Raw genomic sequence first — 26,364 nt, forward strand, 5'->3', positions numbered from 1 at the left:
CGGCGAGTGCGAGCCGCAGCCCGGGCCTCGGAGCGAGGAGGCGGAGGGCCGGAGGAGGCGGAGGACCGGAGCGGCGGGCCGCGCTCGGGCCCCCGCAGTGTGCGCGTCTTCCTGGCGGATCCCGGTAAGTGCGGGCGGCCGAACCCAGACCAGCCGCCGGGCTCGGGGGCCGCAGAGGTCGGGGTCCCTGGATCCGGATGGCGTGCATCCGGCGGCAGACTCACAGGTGGCTTCACGGAGGACGTGGGCGCCCCAGGCCCCGAAAGGAGTTAGCCAACTCTCTCAGCTCCCGGGTGCGGCTTCTGAGCACCCCCTGCTTCTCCCACCCAAACCGCCCTGCTTCCGGCTCGGGGTGGGGGGCCTGCTGTCGGGGAGGCGCTAAGAGGGACGCTCCCCTTCCCCAGCTACCCACCAGCGATTCTGGGAGATGCCGGCCAAGCCCCTCCCCACGCTGCATCCCAGCTCCCGGCTCTCTAGTGAGGCGTCTGTCCTTTAGTTTTATTTTCCTGTGAACCCACCAGGGAAAGTTTGGGACCACACAAGGCAAAGTTGGGGCGCAGCTGGGGGTGCACTTGGCCGGCGGAGGCTGTTCGCGTGCAGCGGAGCGGTGGGTTTGCAGGTCGAGTCAGGCTCCGGCTGGAGCCGATAGCGCACCCTGGGAGTTGAGTCCGTCCGTGCCGTTTGCCCCGGCCCAGCATTGTGACAATCCCCGGAGCGCAGTGAGTCGCTTAATCGTTCACGCTAAGCATAGACATCTGCCAGCCAGCCGGGAATCTGTGCGGGGTTAGGTTTATCTCAGGAGGAACAGCATCTCAGCCTAGGTTGGTTTGGGCTCCCTCTGCAAACCTGAGTTCCAGCTAATCTCAATGTGTAACTGGCGCATGTTTAATTAGCTTGCTTTACACCTGAGATGATCTCAGCGAATGCCTCTAAAATGAAATCGTTGATACAAGAAACCCACCCCCAATCAAAACCGTTTTTTAAAGAAATTAAAAAGAGGAATCTTTAGAATGTCAACTGTCTATCTAGGTATTTCACCCTTCTCTGTGGAGGCTGAGAATGAAAACTGCTTGGCTGTCTAAACTACTAGAGGGTCAGTGTCGGGGCTATTTTGGGCAGATTTTTGTGGACAGAGGTATTACTGCAACGTGCATATTATTTATGAAATACATATTTGATCTCTTGAAATAGCCTACTTGTTAGGAATTGTTTGATTTACCAAGTTGTGTATTTTAAATATGACTAAAGGTTGTTTTTTGTTTTTTTTTTAAAGCTTTAGCTGAAAATAATATCTAGATATTTGGGGAAGACAGTTTGTTCACATCATCAGAACATTCTTTTAAACTTAAATTTTTAAAGGGCTTCTTATCTGTATTTGATATACAGGAGAGGGTTTTCATGAAAAAGAAGAGCCTGAGAGTATTAAGTGTCCAGAAAAAGAGTGCTGATCCTCCAGCACTCAGCCCTTTCCAAGTGACAGATTAAATCCGAAAAGTGTGCCTGCAACTGGAATTATATAATTGGAACAAAAGAAAAGGCAATAGTTCGGTTGTCAAATATGTAGATAAATCTAAAGGAAGTGATACCTTTTTGAGCACTGGGATGTTATTTGTTACATGATTTAAGGTGGGATAAACAGATTTTCATCTACAACATTTTTTTATTTAACACACACAAATATGTAGTCTATGTATTTACCCAATGTTTGCCTTTGTACACACATTTTAATAAGTGCCTAATATGTCACATCCTACTTTTAATGCTTCATATCTTTTAAATCATCCTCAAAGCATTCCTTGGTGGTAGGTGCTGTCATTGTCCTAATTTTTGAAATGGGGAAACTGAAGTTCAGAAGAATTAAGGAATTTAACCCAAGGTCCCATGGCTGGCTATAGGATAGGATTTTTTTCATATCTGCTAAATTATTTTGTTTAAAAAAAAATGCATGATTTTATGATTCACGTATCCTTGTTTTTATTTTTATTTAAGCATAAATGTTGAAAATATTTCCTGTGAAGCCTAAGAATCCCTGATTGTGGAAGCGCCTCACAAGCACTGTTACCTGTAAAGCAAAGCAAAGTATGAAAGAACCATCTGGTTGAGTCTACAAATTTAGAACCATCACATCCACCAGAAGACCCAGGATGGATCTGCACCAAAGCGCCACCATCTCTTTCCTTGAGAAATGGTATTCCGATAAGTCACCGTCTGGCTGCAGGAGACATTATAATGTCAGGAAAAAACTCAAGTTGATTCGAATCCTAGGCCTTTTCATAGGCCTGGTAGCCATTAGCACTGTCCCGTTTTCAATCAGTGCCTTTTCTGAGACAGAGACACAGAGCACAGGAGAGGCCAGGGGTGCAAGTGGCCCCGGGGCAGCACACGGTTACCACGAAAGAACTCTCTTAGATTTAAATGACAAGATTCGAGATTATACTCCACAGCCAGCTCTTTCTCAGGAAGGCATATCTGAGAATAGTACAGATCATGCCCAAGGAGACTACCCCAGAGACATCTTTTCCCTCGAGCAACGAAGAAAAGGCGCCATCATTCTCCATGTCATTGGGATGATCTACATGTTCATAGCCTTAGCCATTGTCTGTGATGAGTTCTTTGTTCCCTCGTTGACTGTCATCACCGAAAAACTGGGCATCTCTGATGATGTGGCTGGAGCCACCTTCATGGCTGCCGGGGGCTCAGCGCCAGAACTTTTCACGTCTCTCATAGGGGTGTTTATTGCTCACAGCAATGTTGGCATTGGCACGATCGTGGGCTCAGCGGTGTTCAATATCCTCTTTGTCATTGGCATGTGCGCCCTGTTTTCCAGAGAAATCTTAAACCTGACTTGGTGGCCGCTCTTTCGGGATGTGTCCTTCTACATCATTGACTTAATCATGCTGATCATATTTTTCCTGGATAACTTTATCATGTGGTGGGAGAGCTTGCTTCTCTTGACAGCTTACTTTGGCTATGTGGTTTTCATGAAATTCAACGTCCAAGTAGAAAGATGGGTGAAGCAAATGATAAATCGCAACAAAGTCGTCAAGGTGACAGCGCCAGAGGCCCAACCAAAGGTTGGTGGCAGTGGTTGTTTATTTAATGTTCTTCTTGGCCATAGCTCTGAATTCTTAGTTTTTGAGATCTGCCACTTTTTGAATCGGATGGCGTTGGGGGCTGTAATGGATAGCAGGGTACTTTCTTCAGTTCTTTGATAGCCAGACTATCACAGTGGGAAAAATTGGGGGGTACTCTGGAGAATGTCTACTAAATTCTCAAGCTGTTTGGCTCAGAGTAAAACATTTGTAAATATAGGTTACATAAGCTTCCCAGAGAAGACTCAGCAGTTATTTGTGTCTTCTTTTGTGCAAGGAGGCATAGCAATTTTGTGAGCAGTTTTATTTTCATGGGAAAGTACGTGTGTGTCCTTTGCACATTGCAGGGCTTTTTCTATTTAAATGAACATATGACAGTTATCATGAACCATCTCTTTAAAGGTGCTAAGCAAAGAAAGTGTGTCTGTGTCACCAAATATGGACCTGTAAGTCAGCAGCCTAGAGCCTCACACGATTGGTCGTTCAAGTGGGTCATGGCCATGCTTCTTGATCCACACAGTGATGCTTCAGACCACTCGACCAGGCACAGATCAGGATCCATGAGAGTCAGTGGCAAGCCATGCTGCCTGCCTCTGTAGTTCGATGCCCATTTTGCACACCATGTTAAACATGACCCAAAATATTTTCTAGAGTAGGACTTGCAGGGGTTTTAAAGACAACAGTGGTCATCCTATCACATAGGTAGCAAGTAAACTGGTAAAGAACTTAGAAGAAATTGATCTGAAAAAATATAGGTTAATTTTTAAAAATAATCAGTAATGTTTACTAATGGGAAAATTAGTAAAATTTTATGTTAAGTAAGTGATGCAGTTTTGATTTATATCCTAACATTGGAATGTCATCTCAGATTGTGATTTTAAACAGAAAACCAAAATACATATGCAGACTTTTCATTCTGGAATCTGGGGACATTCTCATGTATGCAGAAAACAAACGTTAAGTGGAGGGTGAGATGTTTTTCCAGAGTGAAGAAAAAAATGATATTAATTTAGCGTAATTCCTCTATTTTCAAGTTTCATGACCATCTATCATTTTTGTGGCAGCCATGAAACAGAAGCAAAGTGCAGACAAAAAACTACTAGTGATATTTCTATTTATTCCATGCAAAAGAGAAATATTCTGGAATGTATTTTTTCTAACCTATCCCTCAGTGTATGGTTGGTTGTTAGAAACTGTAGTAAGAAAAAAAAAAACCATGGCAAATAATATTCAGATGTGATACTAGTCTGTATCCTTAAGGGCATAAGATAGGGTCATCACTGGAGCCCCCTCCCTGGTCTAATTTTGTAGCCCAAAACATGATCCCTCAAGCTATCTTCTCAAAACTGACTGCAAGTTTAAGTGGTTTGCATTAGTAGTCTATGTGTTTATTCCAATTAGAGTGCTGAACAGTTGCCAAGGGAAAGGCAGATTTTTTAGAGGCAAGGAAATGATTTGGTGCTTATAAATATCCAGGGCACATCAAGGATAAAAAGTCTTTTTGAGAACTCAGTACTTTTCGTTTTGTTACGGCACAGTGGAACTTAATTAACTTAAACACAGAACTCGGCTAAAGGTTATATTGGCAACAAGCATGAAAAAGGAATTTGCAGAGTGGTCCAATGATATATTGAAGATTGCAGGGGTATTTTGTATTCTGCTAAGAAGGGAGAAACTGGTTTTGTGCATTTAGTAATAACTTTTAAAATATGGTCTACAGACAGTTTTTAATAAATTGTGTCACTCATTAAATCAGCTCTTGCAGGATTTTTACCCTACTATATTAGGTGACTGTCGTGTCATTTTTATGATAATTTAAAAGTCAATAACTTAGGCTGACATTCCTTAAAGTTGTTATTTATATCCATAATTTTTGCTATGCTTAATATTGTGCATCTAAAAATTTTTGAAATTCTGGACTTACCTAATTAAAAAAGAAAGCAGATTATATTCATGACTATATCTCCTGTTTCTGATTTACCCCAAAAATATGTTCATCGTATTGTTTTCCTTTGAGCACCAAATAGTTTTAGTTGTTTCATTTAATGATTATCATTTATTTTGGCATTCAGAAACTAGATTGAACCATAAATTATCATGGGGCCAGAATTTTTTAACATTGCTATGTCTTATTTGGTATACTAGGACACAGATATTTTTAGGTGGACCAATACATAATGATGTGTGATTTCCTTTACGAAATTTCACCTTGCCAGTTTTACTTTTGAATTTTATTGGAAAAAAGTTTTTCAGCAGCTGGTTTGTATCAGATGTCTGATTTCAGAATCTTGTGGAAATTTTGCTCTCTGAGCACTGAACAGAAGGTGTCTCAAGGAGAGATGGGTCCTTGAGCTTGGCGCTGTTGTTCTCTGATCTAAAAAGTTGATTTCTGGCTATATACCCCACCCCCCTTTCCTACCTAAGTCAGTGCTTCTAACATCATCAGAACACTCAGAGCCAAGCCAAAGACATTCCTTGATTGAGTCTTCATAGAGAGAAATGTGCTGTACAAGAATTTAGGAAGCAAAATACTAAGTCTGTTTTAGGCAAGGCTACCTCATTGTTTTATATGTGCAGTTATAGAGCAGGGGAGTATGGGAAAGTGAAGGAAACATATTTAGAGATTTTGATACAGGTCATCATGGTTCTTCCTGGAAACTCATCAACTCTGCTGAGCTGTAGGCAGTGAAATATCTTTGAAACTATTTGCTTCATGAACAAGTTGAAAATCTTCATTTGGTTTCATTACTGATGATGGGGCAAACTATGGAGCATGGAAAAATAGAAAATGTGAATGTTTTTCTCATAGTTAAATAATAGTTTCCCATTTTATTTAACTATTCCACCTGGCGTGTGGCTTTTTAATTTGACTTTTTTATTACAGCTTTTAGTGATAATAGCATCCTTTAAAAACATATCATTTAGTGTCATGACATGCTAAAGAGACCCTGGACTTTGACTCAGGGAAAAAAGGTTTTAACTCAGGTGTGTAATAAGCCTTGTAACCTCAAAGAAGTCACATAAACTCACTGAGCCTCAGTTTCCTAATTAGGAAAATGAAAATAATAATACCTGCTTCATAAAGTTGGAAAAATTGTTAAATGACGAAATGACTATTTAGCCGCTAACATAGTCCTTGGCAAATGTGGGTTGTTCAGTAAGTGTTAGTTCCCTTTCTTTCATCTTTTGTTCTTAAGTGGAAAGTGAATCAGAATAAAGTACTTCAAATTTGAGTATTTCAAAATATTTCTTGAATATTATAGTTCATGTCAGTGAATCATCGAGTTAAGCAGGCCATTGTCTCTCTTAGGGGCATGTGATATTTGCCATATTATAATATTTATAAGCTTAATTTCATATATAGTGAATATATGCAGAGAAGATATTATAAACTCCTGAAGGAAACCTTCAAATACCTTTGCAGTCCTGAAAGTTTATTTTGTAGAATTTTACTTGCAGTAAGTAGGCCATTGACTGTGGTTTTGATATATCTATGCTAAGCAGAGATTTTTTGTTTTCAGTGTATTTTTATTTATGAATGACTGGGACCTTCTTCTAAAAACCTCTCCATGGCTGCTTAGGAATTAATTTGAATCCTGCAGGATGTGAAGCAGTGGACTTTGAGGGCATCTGGTGTGTTTTGCTGTGTGCCTGGCTTGGCTGCTGAGGTCCGTTGATCTGCTATGGTGCTAGGCTGTCATTGGCCTAGAAAGCAGCTGTCCATGGTATTTAACTTCTTCTTAGACCTGGCACTGTAATCTGACAGCAAGTCAGCCCAGTTCAAATGAAGGGAATGGTCTAAATAAAGATGCTTAAAGCTGGATAGTTGAAGGCAGGCTACTTAGTAATGCAGGTGTGCCTTGCTTTATTCATTTTGTATGTTCCTGAAAAGTTGCTTGCCAGCAGAGTGTTTGCAGTGCAAATTGTTGTAATGGTCATGGGAAAATCGAAATTGAGACAGTGTTATAAATATTCTTCATAAAGTAAAATGTTTCTGATAAGATACTAAACCATAAATAATTATATAAATGCAAATGTATAGTCCCAAGCTTTCCTAAGGCAAAGAACATATTATAAATTCAACCTTTGTCCACCCTCCATACCCAGCAAATAAATTAATAAAATTAATGTACAGATTTCAAAGAAGGCAAGGTAAGCTCGTCCTTATAATAAGCAAGTATTACTTGATAGACTTGGAAACTCTCTGTCCTCGAAAGAAAACCTAGGCACTAAACTTCTTAACCGTCTAGAAACCTGTGATTGCAGTGTTCTTTTGAGTTCCTGGCCTGGACCCAATTCAGATATGTGGGGGTGGGGGTGGGGGTGGGGCTGCTTCCCACATAACACCAAGGAATTCTCAGACACCAGCAGGGTGGCCAAGAATTTAACTCAATTCTGACACTGTCTGCCCAGAGATAGCATCAGTTTTCCTCAGGTTAAGGGTTCATTCCTATAAGACTGCCCTCTCCACCCCCACTTCAGAAGCAAGTCACCAGTCCAGTTTGTTACCTGTGCTTCTGACTGACTATAAGTCAGAGGTTCCAGTGACCCCCTCCTCAGGGTCAATGAATTTGCTAGAGGATCTCACAAAACTAAGAGAAACATTTCATTATTAGATCACTGGTTTATTGTAAAAGGGTACGACTCAGGGACAGCCAGCTGAGGCATGGGGAAGGTAGGGAACCTTCTCCAGGCGCCACTCTCCCAGCATCTCCAGGTGTTCACCAACTCCCGAAGCTCTCTGAATTCTGGCATTGGATCAGGAAGATCCCCTGGAGGAGGTCATGGCAACTCACTTCAGTATTTTTGCCTAGAGAATCCCATGGACAGAGGTGGGCTACAGTCCATAGGGTTGCAAAGAGTCGAACTACTGAAGCGATATAGCACATACGCACCCATGGAGACTGCATTACATGGGCATAGTTGATCAAATCATCGACAATTGGCGATTGATTTGCCCTCCAGCTCTTCTTGGGCTTCCCTGCTGGCTCAGCGGTAAAGTATCTGCCTGCAATGCAGGAGACCCAGGTCCAGTCCCTGGGTCAGGAAGATCCCTTGGAGAAGGGAATGGCAACCCACTCCAGTATTCTTGTCTAGTGAATTCCACAGACAGAGGAGCCTGGTGGGCTACAGTCCATGGGGTCACAAAGAGTCAGACACGACTAAGTGACTAACACCTCACACCAGTAGGTGGGAAGTGCAGTCTATCTCTCCAACTCATCTGTCCTTGCTGGAAGGGAGTGGGACTGAAAATTCCAACTTTTAATCATCCAGTTGGCTCCATTAGTCACCAGCCCCAATCCTTAGGTGCTTTCTAAAAGTTGCCTTATTAACATAATGAAAGACACCTGTGTCACTCTCCACACTTAAGAAATTCCAGGGGTTTTGGGAACCATGAACTGGGAACTATGAACAAAGCCCAAATATATATGAGAAATGTATTTTGGTCATCTTAATGACCAAATATATATTTCTTATAAATCACAGTATCCAAGTCTGTTTGTTGATCTAGGAATACAGCATGGTGCTATTTTCCTTGTTTTGTTTCCCTCTACTTATGTTAAAGCAAACCCTTCAGTTACTGCATATGATTCAGAGAGTGAAGGAGGCACTTTGAGAGACTCAGAAAGCCCAGTGGATTTTTATTCACAAAGGTCAGGTTGCACATATCTGTTCCCCTTGCTACCCTGGTTTCTCCAGCAAAAAATTCACTTTGTGAATCCTGACAACGTTGAGAGCTAGGAGTTACCACCGCTTCCCTTCCTACTTTCTTCCTTTCTCCTTTTCCCCATCTCATTCATTTTTTCTTTTCTTTTTTTTTGGTAGAACCAGATAATTTGTATTTTAACTTTAACAAGGAATTAGATTAAGTCACTCTGTGAGGCGACAAGAACATCTTTTTAGAAAAGTCTCTAGTAACAGCATATAGCAGCATTTTGTTTAATTCAGTTTGGCAATCATTATCTTTCAGCTGGAATATTTAGTTTACTTACGTTGATTGTGATTACTATTACATTTCAATTCTTTCCTATCATGCTATTCTGTACTTTCTATTTGTTTTGATCTGTTTCATCATTTTTTCTCCTTTTTGTGGGGGTGGATTTTTTTTCTAAGTCTGTTTTTCCCGTTAGTAGTTTGGAATTTATACATCCTATTTCTTTTCTTTTAGTGTTTACCCTAAATTTTTTAATGAATATATTTAACTCAACAGAGTATAAAGCTAGTATCTTTACACTCCTGCTAAACATCCTAAGGGCCTTAGTTAGTGTTAGTCGCTCAGTCGTGTCTGACTCTTTGCGACCCCATGGACTGCAGCCCACCAGGCTCCTCTGTCCATGAGATTTTCCAGACAAGGATACTGGAGTGGGTTGCCATTTCCTTCTCCAGGCGATCTTCCCAACCCAGGGATCGAACCCAGGTCTCCTGCACTGCAGGCAGATCCTTTACCGACTGAGCTACAAGGGAGGCCCTCAGTCAACTCTCCCCCATTGTAAATAATTTGAAGTCTACAATCAAAGTTGTACCTTGGTGTTTCATAACAGTTTTATTGAAGTATAACCTTCACATTTTTAATCCTTCAAATTAGACATTATGCCATCGATGTTTTTAGATATATCTACATTTTTACTAGTTTTTATTGTCCCTTCTTTTTTCATTGTACTTTTCTCTATGGTTTTTTCCTGTACTGATTTACTGTCTTTTTAAGGTCCTTTGGCAAGAATCTGTTAATAGTATCTGCTAAATTTTTATTTGCTCACAGATCTGTTTTACACTTTTGTTCTTGAAGGATAGCTTTGGTGGGTAGAAAGTTATTTTCCCATTCCACTTTGAAATAGCAATAATAATTTCACTGCCTCTGACTTCCATTTTTGCCATTGAAAAGACTGCTGCTGGTGTGAATGTCTCTCCTTTGTAAGAAGTTTGTTCTTTTTGACTACTTTATAAGGTTCTTCTCTTTGTTTTTGGTGTTCAGCATATTCTTGATGCTCTGTCAGGTGTGATTTTCTCACTTATTTATCTCCATTGTGAGATAAATAAATTCCTGAATTTGAGGATTTAGTGCCTCCCACCAATTTGGCCTCTATCTCATTTAGAATTCTGCTTGGATATACATTGTATCATCTCAGCCTTCCTCCATGTCTTTAAACCATTCATCTTTTTGTGTGTTCTTCTTTCTTATCAGTTTTTTATATCTGCATTCTACTTTCTGATTTTCTCTTCAATTTTATCTAACCTGCATCTGTTTCATTTCTAATTGTTATTATTACATTTTTCCTTTCTAGAAGGTTTTTGTGGCTCAGTTTCACCACCATCATGTTGATTTTCATTGTTTCTTCTTCCTTTATTATTTAATGCCCTCTTTGAATTGGTGATGGACAGGGAGACCTGGCGTGCTGCGATTCATGGGGTCGCAAAGAGTCGGACAGGACTGAGCGACTGAACTGAACTGAACTTTAGTTTTCTAAATATACTTATATTTTAATTCATAATTGGTATTTCTAGTGTTAGTATGCTTGCAGGTCTAGTTGTGTTGTTTTATGTTTCATGTGGGGTTGTTTCTTTTTATATTTAATGATTTCTTTTAAAACTTTGAACTTGTATTCTTTGGACTTGACCTGTGGAGCGACACTGAAATCTGGGTTCTAAGTGTATCCCCAGAGAGAGGACTCGTTTGCTTCTCTGTCAAGTGCCTGGGAACTCAATCAACCCGGAATCATTCTAACCTGAATGTTTAACTTTTTTTACCTAGGTAGTATGAATTCAGACTCCAAATCCAGGAATGAGCCCATGGTTGGAAATTCTTAAAGGAGACTATTTTTTTCTTTCTTCAGTAGCACTCAAAACCAAGTCCAAAATAGGCATATTCTACTATGTCCCTTTGGTAGGCAGATTTTTTTCCCCCTCATTCACCCACTAAGAGTGTCAACCCTTCAGGGTTTCTAGTTCATTGGGAGTGGAGGTCTCCCATTGGGAGTGGATGGAGGAGGTCCCCTACTCCCTATCAGGCCTCGTGTTCATAGCTTCTACAATCCATGTCTCTGGCCACTGGGGAACAGCAAATACTGCTTCCTCACCTAGTATAGATGGGTTATTTTAAAATACATAAAATATAATATCTAACCTATGTTATGTATTAATATATAATTCATTAGATACATATATATACACCTAGTATAATTTGAGGTGTATATACTGAAAATGATTTCTCTGAATGTTTCATCCATCATATTACCAGAATTATGTTTTAGGCTTTGGATTTGTCAAATGATAGTGCATATAGCAAGGGATGCTAATATGTATTTTAATCGTATACTTTCAGAATGTTTAATGTAATCTGACAGTGTATATAGTAAAACTCCATATCTACAAAAGATCCTACCAATGGCAAATTTTGAGTCAAATCTAAAAGGCAATTCTAACAGAAATTGTAGATTTGTAGAAGTCTAAGTTGTAGATTTGTTTTTTAAATAATATTTTTGTCAGATACTTAATGTATTCATCATATAGGATTATAAAAACACATCAATATACAAAAAAGAAAATTTTAAATAGCCTCTAATCTCTCCATTTTACCATCCAGAAATAACTATGCACATTTTTGCATTTATTCGTCCAGATTTTTCTCACACACACACACATACTCTCACACATGCACATACACACATATATACCTAAATAAGTTGAAATGATATTGGATATGTACAACTTTAAACTTACATTGACTATATACCATTTTAGTATTTTTTAACTTGGCTTATTGTGAGCATTTCCTCATATCATTAAATATTTTTCAGAAACATTGTTCACTGGTTAGCATTATCATAAAATAGTTATTTTTATATTATATTTCACTACTATAAAAGATACTACAGCTAACAGCCTTATACATGTATTTTTTATTTTGGAGAAGCAGAAATTCTGAGACAAAGTTTCTGAGCTTTTTAAAGTTTCTGCTTGGTTGCTACATCTTTGGTAGTGTTAACTATTACCATTCTTAATGTTCACCAGTTTCATAGGTAAAACAACATTTCATTGTTTTATGCATTTCTTTGATTAATCGGGAGGTTGAAAATATGTTTTTTGATAATTAAAATTTTCACTTTATTGCCCAATTTCCTATGTGTCTTTTGCATCACTTTTAAAGTTTGCTGTGATGACACAAAGATCTCTTACAAACATATGCTGAGAATCACTAACTTTAGCAGCATTTCCCCACATTTCCACACCTAAATCAAGGCAGGAAGTTGCTGCAGTTTTTGTTTTAAAGGATGAATTATTCTGAAGAGGGAGGCCTTGTGACCCAGGAGTTAAGAAATGATGTTCCCAGGGACTGGGGTGTAGCCCTGGCCATGTGACCTCAGTGGATCCTGTACCTCCTCGGACCCTATCTCCAAATCTGGAAAATGAGAGATTTGACCCATATCACCTAAAAGATTACTTTAGCCTGTCATTTCTGTCCTCAGAGGCTCTCATCATTACAATGCGAAATACTCTAACCTTGCCAAAGTGACAATCTAACACGTTTACCTAAAACAGATTCTCACCATGCCCATAGCACCAAAGTCTTTTCCTAACCTGGCTTCCTTGTAGTATTTTCACTCAAATGATTTAATTGACTTGGCTAAACAGTCATTTTTGCTTAAGCATTACTGTGGGAGGCTGTTCTCCCAGGCAGACAGGAGAACAACTTGCATGGGAGAAAACTGTTTAAAGTTCCCTGCAGGACTCTACACCTCCTCACCTTTGCGGCTCCTGGCAGTGGAAACCCTTGGTGGCAGTTGCATGTGTGTCCCTGGGTCACTGGTCTCTCCTGATCTCCCCACAGTCAAAAGAGAGAGATCTGAAAACTGGACATGCGCTGAAAGATACTACGTCCTTACCACATCAATATTCTGAAACAGATACCATCTCCATCTGCACAGCAGGAACCTGAGGACCAGAAAACATAAATGACTGCCTAAGGTCCAAATTTAGAGGTGTTAAACTGCATTTAACACGACTGAGCACACACACCTGTCTGACTCGTAAATGCATGCTGGTTCTCTTAGAGCTTCCCTCTGGGCAGTTGGGAATGAAGACAAAACAAATCTCCAAATTAGATGCACATTTCATATTGTGTGTGTGTGTGTGCGCGCACACTAAGTCACTTCAGTCATGTCCGACTCTTTGTGACCCCATGGACTGTAGCCTGCCAGGCTCCTCTGTCCATGGAATTCTCCAGGCAAGAATACTGAAGTGGGTTGCCATTCCCTTCTCCAGGGGATCTTCCTGACCCATGGATTGAACCCGGGTCTCCTGCATTGCAGGCAGGTTCTTTACCATCTGAGCCACCAAGGAAGCTGCTCTGTTAGTCAGTGACTTTCAAATATTTTTTACCACAACCCCCACTAAGAAACATATTTTACATCTTGACTCAGTATATACACACACCCATGCACATACACGTACATATGTATATGTTTACATATACATATGAAAATAAAACCTAAGTGGGAGGCAGTTATATATATATATATTATATTTTCTATTCTACTGCAAATACTAGTTTCAACCCTAAAATAGTTGCATGACTCACCAATGGGTTGTGACATAAGTTTTTAAAAATACCATGTTAAGAAATTCCTATTTCCTCCTTTTTCTTAGTGGGGCTGCCCTGAAAGGATATCTCTCTGATCAAGGGGGCGAATAGGGACAGAAATCCAGACATCACTCTACTGGACAAGCTGCCTGCTGTGGTGTGGGACTGTGGCTTCCCAGAGGAAAGGGTACCTTTTCTTAATTCCACAAAGGTAGCCCTTTATGCTGGAGGTGTCTTTGCTCCTCACCCACTCTGGCTCTGACACTGACTGATTGCAGGGTAAGGAAGGTGCAGATCAAAGCTTGATGTGCTTGCTCCCTGAGCCTCAGCTCATCCTTGGTTCCCGATGAGCTTGTCATCAGGTGGAAAAGAAATGTGGATGAAACAGGCATGAAATCAGAGAGAAGCAGAACTTGACGAGATGGCCGAAGCTGCATTTCAATTAGGTTAGTTACCGTTTTATGAAGGATTTGATTTGTAAACCAAATGATGCAGGCACAGTTCGTGTCCTGGTAAAAGCTGATGGGTCTGGAAAAGTTCTGGGCACCATACTATATTAATGCCATGTTTACAGCTTTAAAGGATGCACTCAGAATCTTGCATTGACAGGAAGCAAGCCTGGGGAGATGGTGTCCCCTTCATCCCCAAACACTGGCTGTCTAACCTTGGTCCAGGAGCTTTGCCTCAAGCATCTCCTATGAAAATGAAGGGGCTGCCTTAGCTCCACGGTCCCCACGAGCTCTGATACTCTGAGCATCTTCGTTAATGGGAAAGAAACAAGTATACGTCTGTACTTATGGACTGACCTACCAAAGAGGTGGTCAGGTCATGAAGCCCTGAACTTACCACCTTCAGAGTCCTTTTCCAAATAAGAAGGCCAATTAAAGGAGATTAACCCTTTGAAGGGGTAATGTGGGCTTCTTTACCCGTCCATAGGATGTTCTTAGAAAGGATCGAAAGTTGCTGGTGCTACGTAAATAACTTTCTCTTTTACTGCTTGACGGACTTTGAGCTAGGTAGGCTGGTTACAAGTAGAAATACAGGTTTCCCCTTCAGCAGCCTGATTCCTCCCACTTAAACTGTCATCTGTTGACCTAACCACTCGTAGGCTGGGTCAGTTTCATTTTTCCCCGACACCTGATAGCAATGAAAAAGACGTTGAACCACTTTTGTTATTACAGGTGTGTGGTGGGCGCTGAGCATTGGTGCATGTGTTCCAGGAATCTGAGACTTTGTTTCCTGAAAGGGAGGATGACAATTAAGGGTTAACACAATAGAATTATTATTTAAGACTGGGAGTGTGACCCTCCTTGCTGTGTGATCTTGAGCAAGTTACTGAACCTGTCTGGGCTTATGTTTGTTTATCTATAAGAAAAATAGTAGGCTTTCCCTCAGAGGGAAGCTATGAATTTTGATGCAATTGCACAGGAAAAGTGATTAACAGAATACGGTCCCACCCAGCCACGTATATTCTACTCCTGGTCTCTTTTCCTCTGAGTCCCTCCCATTTGCTGTTAGCCTGTTCTCCCTGAGTCCTGTCATTTTGGGACCTTGCCTCGGCCCCTAGGCCCTCTTCTCTCTGCCTCACAAGCAGCCAGATGAAGGAGCAATTCTCCAGCTAATCCCTAACTAATAGTCAAATCCTCAGTGTTCGGACTTGAACCTGCTTTCCCTCTGTTCTTGCAGAGGATTAAGAGAGAAGCAGTTTCCCTGTTATGAAACCGAACCTCACTCAACTACGAAATTCTCTCAAGCCTTCCTGTCACTGCCCTGTAAATGTATTTACTCTTTTCTTATAGACATCATCAGTATTTAATCTCAGCTTGTCACATCTCCATCCGATTGTGGCTGGGCCTTATGTTTGCCAGCATCTGAGTTTTCTGCCTTGGATCAAATTTACTCTTCTTGACTCTGGAACTAACCAATCCCATATGCAATATTTGGTGTTTCACTTGGTACCAAGGGTAGAAAGGAAAAGGGTACTGAATACCTGTTGGAAGGTTACTAATGATGGTGGTGAGGTGTTCATGATTAAAAAAAAGTCTGGGCGTAAATCAGTCATAAAACTTAGTGGCTTATGTAGGAGAAGGCAATGGCAATCCATTCCAGTACTCTTGCCTGGAAAATCCCATGGATAGAGGAGCCTGGTAGGCTGCAGTCCATGGGGTCGCAAAGAGTCAGACACAGCTTAGCGACTAAACAACAACAACAAAGTGCGTGTGGAGTGGTATCTCATTGTGATTTTGATTTGCATTTTCTTGAAGGACAATGATGTTAAACATCTTTTTATGAACTTCTTGGCTACTTGTATATCTTCTTTGGGGAAATGTCTGTCCACATCCTTTGCTTACTTAAAAATTGGGTTATTTGCCTAACTTCTGAGTCTGAGTTCTTTATATATTCTGGATGGAAGTCCCTTACCATATATGTGATCGTAAATTTCTTCTGTTCTGTGGAATAAGGAGTATGTTGCGTGGATGGGGCAGCTTCTAGACTGGGACCATTTCTGTGCTATTGCATATTGTTCTCCCGGCATCAATTTAGTGCTTTGGAACCTTGGATCAACCCTAAAGCTGCCTGTTCCCTTAAGTTAGTCTTGGGAAAAGCTTGATCCCCTTGAAGCTAAGGACTGGAGGAGGATTTAGGGGTCATTTGAGGTTCAGGACTTGTTGATTATAGAGAACCTGGGAACATGAATCTACTTGAACACTGGACCCAGGATGTTCGTTGTCTAGTTGCTACATCACCCTTTTAAAGGTACTGCTGATCCTTCTCTGTATTGTCTACAAGTGTTTCTTGTTATCAAATCCCTTTCCCAACATATTATCCAGGAGCCTTGTCAGGAAAGCAGTCAAATCACAGTCCTTCATTCTCAGATGTGAACTTTGCTTACATGATGTTGTTTGAACCTTGGCACTTAGCTTTATAGATCTTGGTTAGGGGCCAATCCTGCCCATCTACCCGCTCTGTCCCAAAGCCTATAACTTTTCCCACTCCAGGTCCTGGGAGCATTTGCATCCATTTTGAACAAAGCTTTATAAGTATATGGAGCTGCATACAGTAAATAATAATAATACTAGTAATGATTTGTCATTGCCTTGTCATATGACAAGGCATAACTTTGTCATTGCCTAGCATGAATTGTAATTGCACAAACCTAATTAATGAGCACACTCCGAGGGTAAACAGAACTTGGCCATGCAATCCTGCTGTGCACAAAAATGCCCAGTTGATTCAAAGCTCCAGTGATTTTCAGGGGGTCCAGGAAACATCCCCCCTCTTGCTGCTAGCTTGCTTCAGCTGCACAGTGACTGCTGGCATGGTGGATGGAGTTTGGGGGCTGTGAACAAGAGGCTGATTTATTTAAATAGGTTCAGATGTGACAGGCTGCTCATTTGATGCTTACTTTGAAGGGCCATCACAAATCTGCTGTTTTCTGCTGCCTTTTATTTGAAGTACAATTAAGTAGATAGCCACAAATAGCTCTGACCTTGAAAGTCTAAGTAAAGGTGAGAAGTGAGAACAGGCTTAGGAAACATATGTTTTGGCATCTTAATGCTCTGCAAGTCACAGACACTTAAGAAAAATAAATAGAACAGGATAAGATAGTGTTGTGCTTTAGGAAGAAGAATTGAAATGCCCTGGGAAGTAGCACCACATGCTTTGCTGGTGGATAATCAAAAACTGTGCTAAAAATTAATCCAGCTCTATCTCATTTCACTGTGTGGCTCTGGGAGACCAGCCCCAAGTGAGTGGTATTGCCAGTGATGCTCAGCCCATGATCACCTTGGATCTGAGTTTCTGCCAAGTGCCTCTCCTGAGCACTACCTGCTTCCTCTCAGCAGCCCCAATACATGCTTTAGGTTATTTGTTTTCAGTAAAATTGCTCAGAGTCTCATATGACCATTTCAGTTCAGATTCTTGCAAATGTGAATCACAGAATGGACCCATAGTTGAATAGCTTGTTTTGGATATGATCAGCATGGAGCTTCTCATTAAAATTATTAAGGTCCTCAGAGTTGGGTTATAGAGGTTTAAAGAGGTTTTTTTTAAGCTACCTGAAAAAAAATAATATTAAGTATTTTGTGTTCTGTGAACACCTCTTTTCTCTCTTTAACCTTAACCTGACCCAGCAGTTAAAAAATGTTTGTCTGAGTATCTTTCTGACTCATTGGATGGTCATTGTTAAATTTTAGTTTTTATACACCTCTTTTTAAATATGTTTATGTTCCTACAACCTCATTAAATGCTCTGACATTTCATGAGTTATATGTGTTTATCTGTCCCCAGTTTTCTACATCAAAAAATGAGAGCAGATGGCTTTTCTGTTGTCTCATAGGATAGTGTGATAATTAATGAAGGGATATCTGAGCTCACGTTCGAATGAAACCACAGACATGAAGAGACAGTGGCAAGTGCTGAGTGAGAATATTTAAAAAATAGGATTAGAGTGATTTCAAGCACATTTTTAGTGTAGGGTTCAAATAAATTGTCTTTAGAGAAGGAATTGCTTGAATGTGAACATCCTGAAAAACTGTTCATGAAGTCAGCTTGAGAGATCAATAAAGCACTTTCTGACAATCTATATTTGTATATAATTGCAGTCCCATAAACTTCCACTTATCTGGAAGTTCAGTATCTAGATGTCCATAACAGAGCCAAGATCCAAAGTCAAAAGGACTTTTGAGCAACCAAATACCAATTTTGAGCAACTCAAATACTTTTGAGATACCAGAAGATTGATGTTCTAATTTTAGACACTTAATCATAAAACAGCTTCTTGAGACTCTTTATAAGAGTCTGTTTATTTTATCATATACAAAATTCAAATAAATTAAGTTGCCTGATTTTCCAGCCATAAAGAATTTAGAAGCAGCAAATGTGAATTGTTTGGGCAGGGGCTGGACAGGGTTCTGAGTTGGGTTAGACTCCTGTGTGCACAGTGACCGCCAAGTCTGTGCTATGCCAAGTCGCTTCAGTCGTGTCCAACTCTTTGCAACCCCATGGACTGTAGCCTGCCAGGTTCCTCTGTCCATCAGATTCTCCAGGCAAGAATACTGTACTGGGTTGCCATTTCTTCCTCCAGGGGATCTTCCCAACCCAGGGATTGAACCCGCGTCTGTTATGTCGACCTGCATTGACAGGAAGATTTTTTACCCCTACCACCACCAGGGAAACCAGATAGCCAAGTCTGCTACTGGCCTATTCAGTGTTTCTAAGCAGGTTAAAAAAGGCTCCCTGCTCTGAGCAGACCTATTAGAAAAGCACACACACCCCTCAAGTGTGCAGCTCTATAGGTGCAGGACTTGATGAGCAGAAGACATATTTGTGCAAAGAGAAAGGTGCCATCTCCTCTGTGTAGGCAGATACAGGGCCTCCCAGGACTCATGGCCTCTCTTCCTCCTCAGCCATGTGGCTCCAGGCAGTACATGTATAAAAGGCATATGTTGCCTCATGGGACTTCCCAGGTGGTTCAATGGTGAAGAATCCGCCTGACAACGCAGAAGATACAAGAGGTGCAAGTTCCATCCCTGAGTCGGAAAGATCCCCTGGAGAAGGAAATGGCAACCCACTCCAGTATTCTTGCTTGGAGAATTCCATGGACAGAGGAGCTTGGTGGGGCTACAGCCCACGGGGTCACAAAGAGTCAGACATGACTGAGCAGGCACACACACACATACATACACATGCTGCTCTGTAGATCACATCAGTATGATGTTCAGTGGCAACAAGAATCAGAAGAACTACAAAACCATACAGAAATATATCCATTGGGAGTAACTGCAAATCCAAAACAGAGTGCTTTACCTTTTCATGACAGCTATGGATGTGAAAGTGTTATAATGAGGATAATACCTGCAGAAACATTGAGAGAGTCTGAGTCGTGTTCAGTGAGCCTTGTGCTAGAGCCTTTAAAGCTTTCATGACAGGTTGTAGGGTAGGAGAGGGATGTCCTACATATTTATGTAACTGGTGACATGACTCAGGTTGATGATGATGGCAGCCTGGTCAGTGTGGCCACAACAGAGGCACTGAAAAGTCATCATATTCTGGATCTCTCTTGAGGGTAGAGCTAACAGCATTTGCTGATGGATTAGATTCAGGGTATGATAAAAAGAGAGAGAGAGAAATCAAAGGTGATACCAAAAGTTTTGGCCTAAGTAACTGGATGAATGGAACTGCCATTTATTGAGATGGAAAGACTTCAAAGGAGCAGGTTTCAAGTGGAAGATAGGAGTTAAATTTTGGATTTAAGTCTGTGGTTTAAATGGTTAAGTTAAACACTAAATGGTATGTTGAGTAGGCAGTTAGAGATGAGTCGGAAATTCAGATTAGAAGTGCACGTTCGGAAATCATAAGACTCTAGATAGTGTGTAAAGCCATGGGACTGAAGAAAATCACCTGGGAGTGAATGTAGATAAGGAGAAGAGGTTGAAGACTTGAGTCTTGGTGTTTGCAGCATTGAAATGGGAGAAAAAGGAGTAGGAGCCAGCAAAGGAGCCTGAGAAGTGGCAGCCAGGGAGGAAAGAAGAAAACCTGGAGAATGGGGACGCCAGGTGAAGAATGCATTTCAAAGAAAAGGAAGTGATTACATCAATTGGTGACCCAGTAGGGTGAAGACAGAGAACTGAACATCAGATTTAGCCTTGAGGAGGTCACTGGTTATTTGACAAGACCAGTTTTGGTGGAGTGAGCTGGGCGAAAACCAGGGTAAAGTGGATTCAAGGAATGGGCAAGTAGGAATTAGAGATACCTGTAAAGGGAAACAAATAAATGGGTGCAAGCCAGGAGAAAATTTTGGCTTAAAAATTGTCTTAAGTGGAAGAAAGAACAGCACATTTGTGTGGTTGTAGCAATGACATAACCGGAGAAGGCAATGGCACCCCACTCCAGTACTCTTGCCTGGAAAATCCCATGGACAGAGGAGCCTGGTACACCGCAATCCATGGGGTCGCTAAGAGTCAGACATGACTGAGCGACTTCCCTTTCACTTTTCACTTTCATGCATTGGAGAAGGAAATGGCAACCCACTCCAGTGTTCTTGCCTGGAGAATCCCAGGGATGGGGGAGCCTGGTGGGCTGCTGTCTATGGGGTCGCACAGAGTCGGACACGACTGAAACGACTTAGCAGCAGCAGCAGCAATGACATAGCAAAGCGGGGAGATCGGAAGATGCAAAAAGGGGAAGATTGTTGTGGCCATGCCCCTAAGTGGGAAAGGAATAGGAGATTCAGGGTACAAACGGGAGGGTTGACTTAGTAAGCGGGGAAGCCAGGTAATGGCACAGCTGCAGGTAATGAGTGAGTATGTTGGAGAGGTTTGTGGACGTTCTTCTTTTGTTTCAGTTTTCTCAGTAAAATCGGAAGCCACAGAGTTCCAAAATTTGATTGGAAAGTGCTCTGATGAGTAATAAAAATCATCTGTCGATCATACAGACATTCAACAAAATGAAGTTGCGTGAATCAGACTGAGTTACAAAAATCTGTCCTGCTTGGGAAGCCAAGAAGCAGAGTGATTAACATTAGCCCATCTTATTTTTAAAAGACCACTTTTTTTTTTTTTAACTACAGGATACAGCAGGGCATTTATCTGCAGTCCGTGGCCTAAAGGGTGACTTTCTCACTCCCTCAGGGGCCCAAGCTATGCCAGTACATGGTTTATGGTAGAAATATAGAAGTCAGTGAAACAGAAGCTTTATCAGGACAGGAATTTATTTTGTTCACACTCGAATCCCTATTACACAGAAGTGTACTTCTGTGCTCAGAATAATAGATGCTCAGTAAACAATTACTGAATGAATTATTGATGGCAAACCAAGGGCAACCAAAGCATTTTTCACTTTAAAGGATGGTTACCAATTATTTTAAGTGATTTGTTGCTACATTCTCAATTTTTCATCTTTCAAGCGAGAGTGTCCATATGGCTGCATTGCTGCCTTTTTTTTTCTTCCAAACACTTTATTCTCGAAAACTGACTACAGAATATTGCTTATAGCTCTGTTTTTATGGGATAATTTCAGAGGCTTTTACTCCATAAATTCACTTTGCAGTTGAAAAGCTGGCAGAATCTCTGTGCAGAATGAAAATCTGCTCTCTGATCTTATCTGGTCCAATCTCATTATTAAATGGTTATGGAGATCATAGAGTTTAATGGGTAAAATGCCGGGCACCATCTGTTGGCATGTTGGACACCTATACCGAGAAACCAGATATGGTTGTGGAATTTCAAAACAAGGTCCTCTGATATTTAAGTTATGCCAACTTGCTACCATATGGCAGGCATAGTAAGAAAGACTCAGAAGCTAAGTGGAAGTTTATGCTTTATATTCCAGGTCTAGGTGCCTGTTTATGGTTGTCTTTTGTTTGATTTTCTTGATAAACTGTAGGACCTCCAAGTAAGCTCATTGTTCTTGATTTCCCTTTGCTCGACAAGATGCGAGTCTCAACATAAATCAGTACGCTGCATATTGATCGCTATCTTGACACAAAATAGCTGTGCAAGCACTTTTTACAGTCTCTCCCAGGAGCCTCCGAGGAAAGGTGCATTGCAGGATGGGGTAAGCTAATGAGGCAAGGTGAAGAGATGATTATACTGCAGTAAAACTAGAGGATGTATTCTAGTTGCAGCTTGCCTTATCAGCAGGAATTATCAGTGAACCCCAATGATTGGTAAGGTGTAAAATAACTGTCTTGAGGTATTGGACGTGGTGCTCTTTACGAGGAATCAGCTTCCCTACTGAAAACAAACCAAACCTGGCAGGGGTCTCCCCTCCCCTTGGGCCCTCAGGCCCATAATCCAACTCCATTGAATCAAGATGTGTGCTACTCCCATAGGAAATTTCGGTCCCAAAGACCACAGAAGGAAACCATACTCTCTTGTTCCTTTTTAGCAAGGACAGTTGATGTTCCAAATAATGCTATATTCTAAATCTTAGGTTTATTTGTTTTTCATTGAAGACTGATGGGGAACAAACTAGAGAAGGTCAGAATTTCACATGAAATAGTCCCAATTGCAAGTCCAGTACAGCCTTCTGACTCTGCCGACAGGTTGCTGATGGTTGTTCTTTCCTTGCCTCTTCCAGAGGAAAGCTTGTGTCATGTTCATGGGGATGAGCAAAGGGTGACGGGGTCTGGGGTTGATAGGCCCTCCCTGGGTCTGTCTTCTTTACCAACTCACTTCAGGCAAAAGGCTAGACTTAGCTCCATGGGCAGGTCATAGGTTATTTTCTTTTATGCTCTATAAACTAATTCTTCCTGTTTTTTTTTGTTGTTGTTGTTCAAAAACCTTTATGATCTTAGAAATAAGAACTAAGGAATGATGCAGTAAAAGCTGTGGAAACAAAACTGTTCAATCACAATATGATTAAATAGGAAGGCATTAAGGAGGGATCAAAGTGAGTTCAAACCGGGGATAGATACCACTGGACTATACAGGAAATGTCATATTAGAAGCGAGGCAAGTGTCTACTACTTGGGACCAAAATTCTACCAGATACAATGAACAAAGCTTTGGAGAGAATTTTACTGGCCTATGTACCTTTTGGACTACACAGCTTCCCTCAAGGCAAACTACAGCCACCAGGCTTTTCAGTTTAAGGAATTCTGAGTGCATATAAGGAACACCATTTGCATATTCAGTTCAGTTGCTCAATCATGTCTGACTCTTTGCAACCCCATGAACTGCAGCACACCAGTCCTCCCTGTCCATCACCAACTCCCAGAGTTCACTCAAACTCACGTCCATTGAGTCAGTGATGCCGTCCAGCCATCTCATCCTCTGTTGTCCCCTTCTCCTCCGGCCCCCATCCCTCCCAGCATCAGAGTCTTTTCCAATGAGTCAACTCTTCACATGAGGTGGCCATAGTACTGGAGTTTCAGCTTTAGCATCATTCCTTCCAAAGAACACCCAGGACTGATCTCCTTTAGAATGGACTGGTTGGATCTCCTTGCAGTCCAAGGGACTCTCAAGAGTCTTCACCAACACTATAGTTCAAAAGCATCAATTCTTTGGCACTCAGCTTTCTTCACAGTCCAACTCTCACATCCATACATGACCACTGGAAAAACCATAGCCTTGACTAGACGGACCTTTGTTGGCAAAGTAATGTCTCTGCTTTTGAATATGCTATCTAGGCTGGTCATAATTTTCCTTCCAAGGAGTAAGCGTCTTTTAATTTCATGGCTGCAATCACCATCTGCAGTGATTTTGGAGCCCAGAAAAATAAAGCTGACACTGTTTCCCCATCTATTTCCCATGAAGTGATGGGACGAGATGCCATGATCTTAGTTTTCTGAATGTTGAGCTTTAAGCCAACTTTTTCACTCTCCTCTTTTACTTTCATCAAGAGGCTTTTTAGTTCCTCTTCACTTTCTATCATAGGGTGGTGTCATCTGCATATCTGAGGTTATTGATATTTCTCCCGGCATTCTTGATTCCAGCTTGTGCTTCTTCCAGCCCAGCATTTCTCATGACATACTCTAAAACCACAATCTGCAGTTTCTGGAATCCATCTGTCTTAGCCTTCTGAATAGCAAGCTTCTGGGTTTTCTTCCTTTTCATAAGGAGTGATAATGGCCCTTCTTTCAAGTTATCCAAAGGTTCCTCAGCCATGCCAACTCCTGGACTTCTGCACTCGTAGGATGGCAACACCACCTCTAAAGCACAGAAGAACTTCAGGCTTTGCCTCTGAAGAGGTGCCACAATATCTTCATTTTCCCTTTCTTCTTCAGGGTCAGAAAGATCCTGAAGCTTGATGATCCTTTTTGACCATCCATTGAAACCAAAGTAGTAATTTGCCAATTCTTGGCATCTGGAGCTGTTTAGGGCAAGGGCGTTGTGTTGAACCACCTTATGTTGGGTGCCAAGACGAAATCTTCACTGGAGATTTCTGGAAAAGCTGCTTCTGGTTGCATGCCTTTTGGGCTCTGTGAGCATCCCTCGCTGAATAAAACTTGATGACGGCATAAAATCCAGGGCCGGCCACTGCTGCGTTTGGGAAGACTCGGACCGAATACAGAAGGCCGAACTGGGAGAAGACTGTGAACAGAGAATGAAGGCCTCGGCCATGGGTCCAGAGCTCAGTCCCCACACAAGCAAGGTTTTGTCACTCCCTGTGGGAACCGCAAAAGGTACCAACTCCGCCATCCTACCGTCACCACCTCTTCCTGTTTGATATTGAAATTACCCTAACATAGACACAGTGGTGAAATCTCAAGTTTCTCTGGTATGTCTAGATCTTTGTCAAGATCTTTACCGGGTTGTATGTGATTTTAAAAGACTGAAAAATCCCATTGGCATATGGGGGTATATGGGGGTATCTCTTTATTTCAGTTCTGAGTTTCACCTTTCCTTCAAGCTGTTTTTAGACTATCAAAGGATTGTTTCTGTTTTGTATCCACTTTCTGACAAAGAAAAAAACAACATTAGGTGATCATTATTTAAAGCAAGAAGAAGGAAGAGGAAGAAGGGGAGGAGAAGAGGCAGAAGAAGCCAAATAAAAGAAATTACTCTAGAATTTTTTTCCTTTTTTCTTTGCAGCTAAATTTATGAATCAGTGAAGTTTTCTGAGTGTTGATAATATTTTAATGCCGCCATTTATTTTGCAACCGTGCTTAGTTTTGTCCAAAATCCTCAGTTTTATCAGCATGCACCGTGCTAAATGCATGACAGACCCTTGCTTGCCTCTTGGGGTACAAAGATAAATGAGACACAACCCTTGCCTGCAGATAATTTACAATTTACCATCATTTGGCCCGTCGGTTGTTCCAGTTGTGAGTTGGCCAATTGAGTACATTGACTGCAGTATTTTGAGGTAAGCATTTCTTTCTTTTCTTTTTTCTCTTTTGGCCACATCATGTGGCTCGTGGGATCTTAGTTCCCTGACCAGAAATTGAACCCAGGTCCTCAGCAGTGAAAACACAGAGTTCTAACCACTAGACTGCCAGGGAATTATCTTTTTTTCTTTTTTTCATTTCTGTTTTTAGAGGTTGCAGTGGAAGCCTGAGGCATGGATTCCAAGCTGTAGTCTTACTCATTTGTGATACCATTGCCCTCTCCCCTCACAGTTTCCCCTGAACTTGTACTTTTTCTAGGAGGACTCTAGAAAGGTGGTCTTTCTCTGCCTGAGATGAACACATTTGGGTCAAGACCTCTTCCAAAGAGCCTAGTCTGAAATAAAACCAGAAAAACAAAAAATAAAAATCTGGTTTTCTAGTTCCAGAATAATCTGGACCTCCAGTATAATCTTTAGTGCTTGCCAAAGGGAAATTATTATTTAGTCACTAATTTGTGTTCAACTTTTTGCAGCCCCATGGGACTGCAGCATACCAGGCTTCCCTGTCCTTCACCATCTCCCGGAGCTTGCTCAAGATGCATTGACTCGATGATGTTATCCAACCATCTCATCCTCTATTCGCCCCCAGTAAGTTAGTTGTCACCTAATAACATTCGGAGAAGGCAATGGCACCCCACTCCAGTACTCTTGCCTGGAAAATCCCATGGACGGAGGAGCCTGGTAGGCTGCAGTCCATGCTTAGGGTCAGACACGACTGAGCAAATTCACGTTCACTTTTCACTTTCATGCATTGGAGAAGGCATTGGCACCCCACTCCAGTACTCTTGCCTGGAAAATCCCATGGATGGAGGAGCCTGGTAGGCTGCAGTCCATGGGGTCGCTAGGAGTTGGACACGACTG

At 41.4% G+C, this 26,364-nt stretch overlaps 1 protein-coding gene and 1 pseudogene across 4 annotated transcripts in view; one reads left to right on the top strand and one right to left on the bottom strand.

Moving 5' to 3' along the window:
• The first annotated feature begins 7 nt into the window (after positions 1 to 7).
• The window catches only part of SLC24A2 (solute carrier family 24 member 2), a 290,438-nt gene continuing 264,081 nt past the window's right edge, over positions 8 to 26,364 (top strand). Inside the window, exons 1-2 of one of the 4 annotated variants that reach the window (XM_027549151.1) lie at positions 8 to 124; positions 1,990 to 3,074. In XM_027549151.1, the coding sequence (XP_027404952.1) occupies positions 2,145 to 3,074 (930 nt within the window). In that variant the 5' untranslated portion in view covers positions 8 to 124; positions 1,990 to 2,144. Of the gene's footprint in view, positions 125 to 462; positions 720 to 1,989; positions 3,075 to 26,364 lie in introns of those variants that run through there. The other 3 variants (XM_027549154.1, XM_027549155.1, XM_027549153.1) reach the window with 3 other exon arrangements.
• Positions 20,416 to 24,850, bottom strand: LOC113897772 (annotated as a pseudogene).

This window comes from Bos indicus x Bos taurus, chromosome 8 (assembly GCF_003369695.1).
Source record: "Bos indicus x Bos taurus breed Angus x Brahman F1 hybrid chromosome 8, Bos_hybrid_MaternalHap_v2.0, whole genome shotgun sequence".
Classification (NCBI taxonomy): Eukaryota; Metazoa; Chordata; class Mammalia; order Artiodactyla; family Bovidae; genus Bos; species Bos indicus x Bos taurus.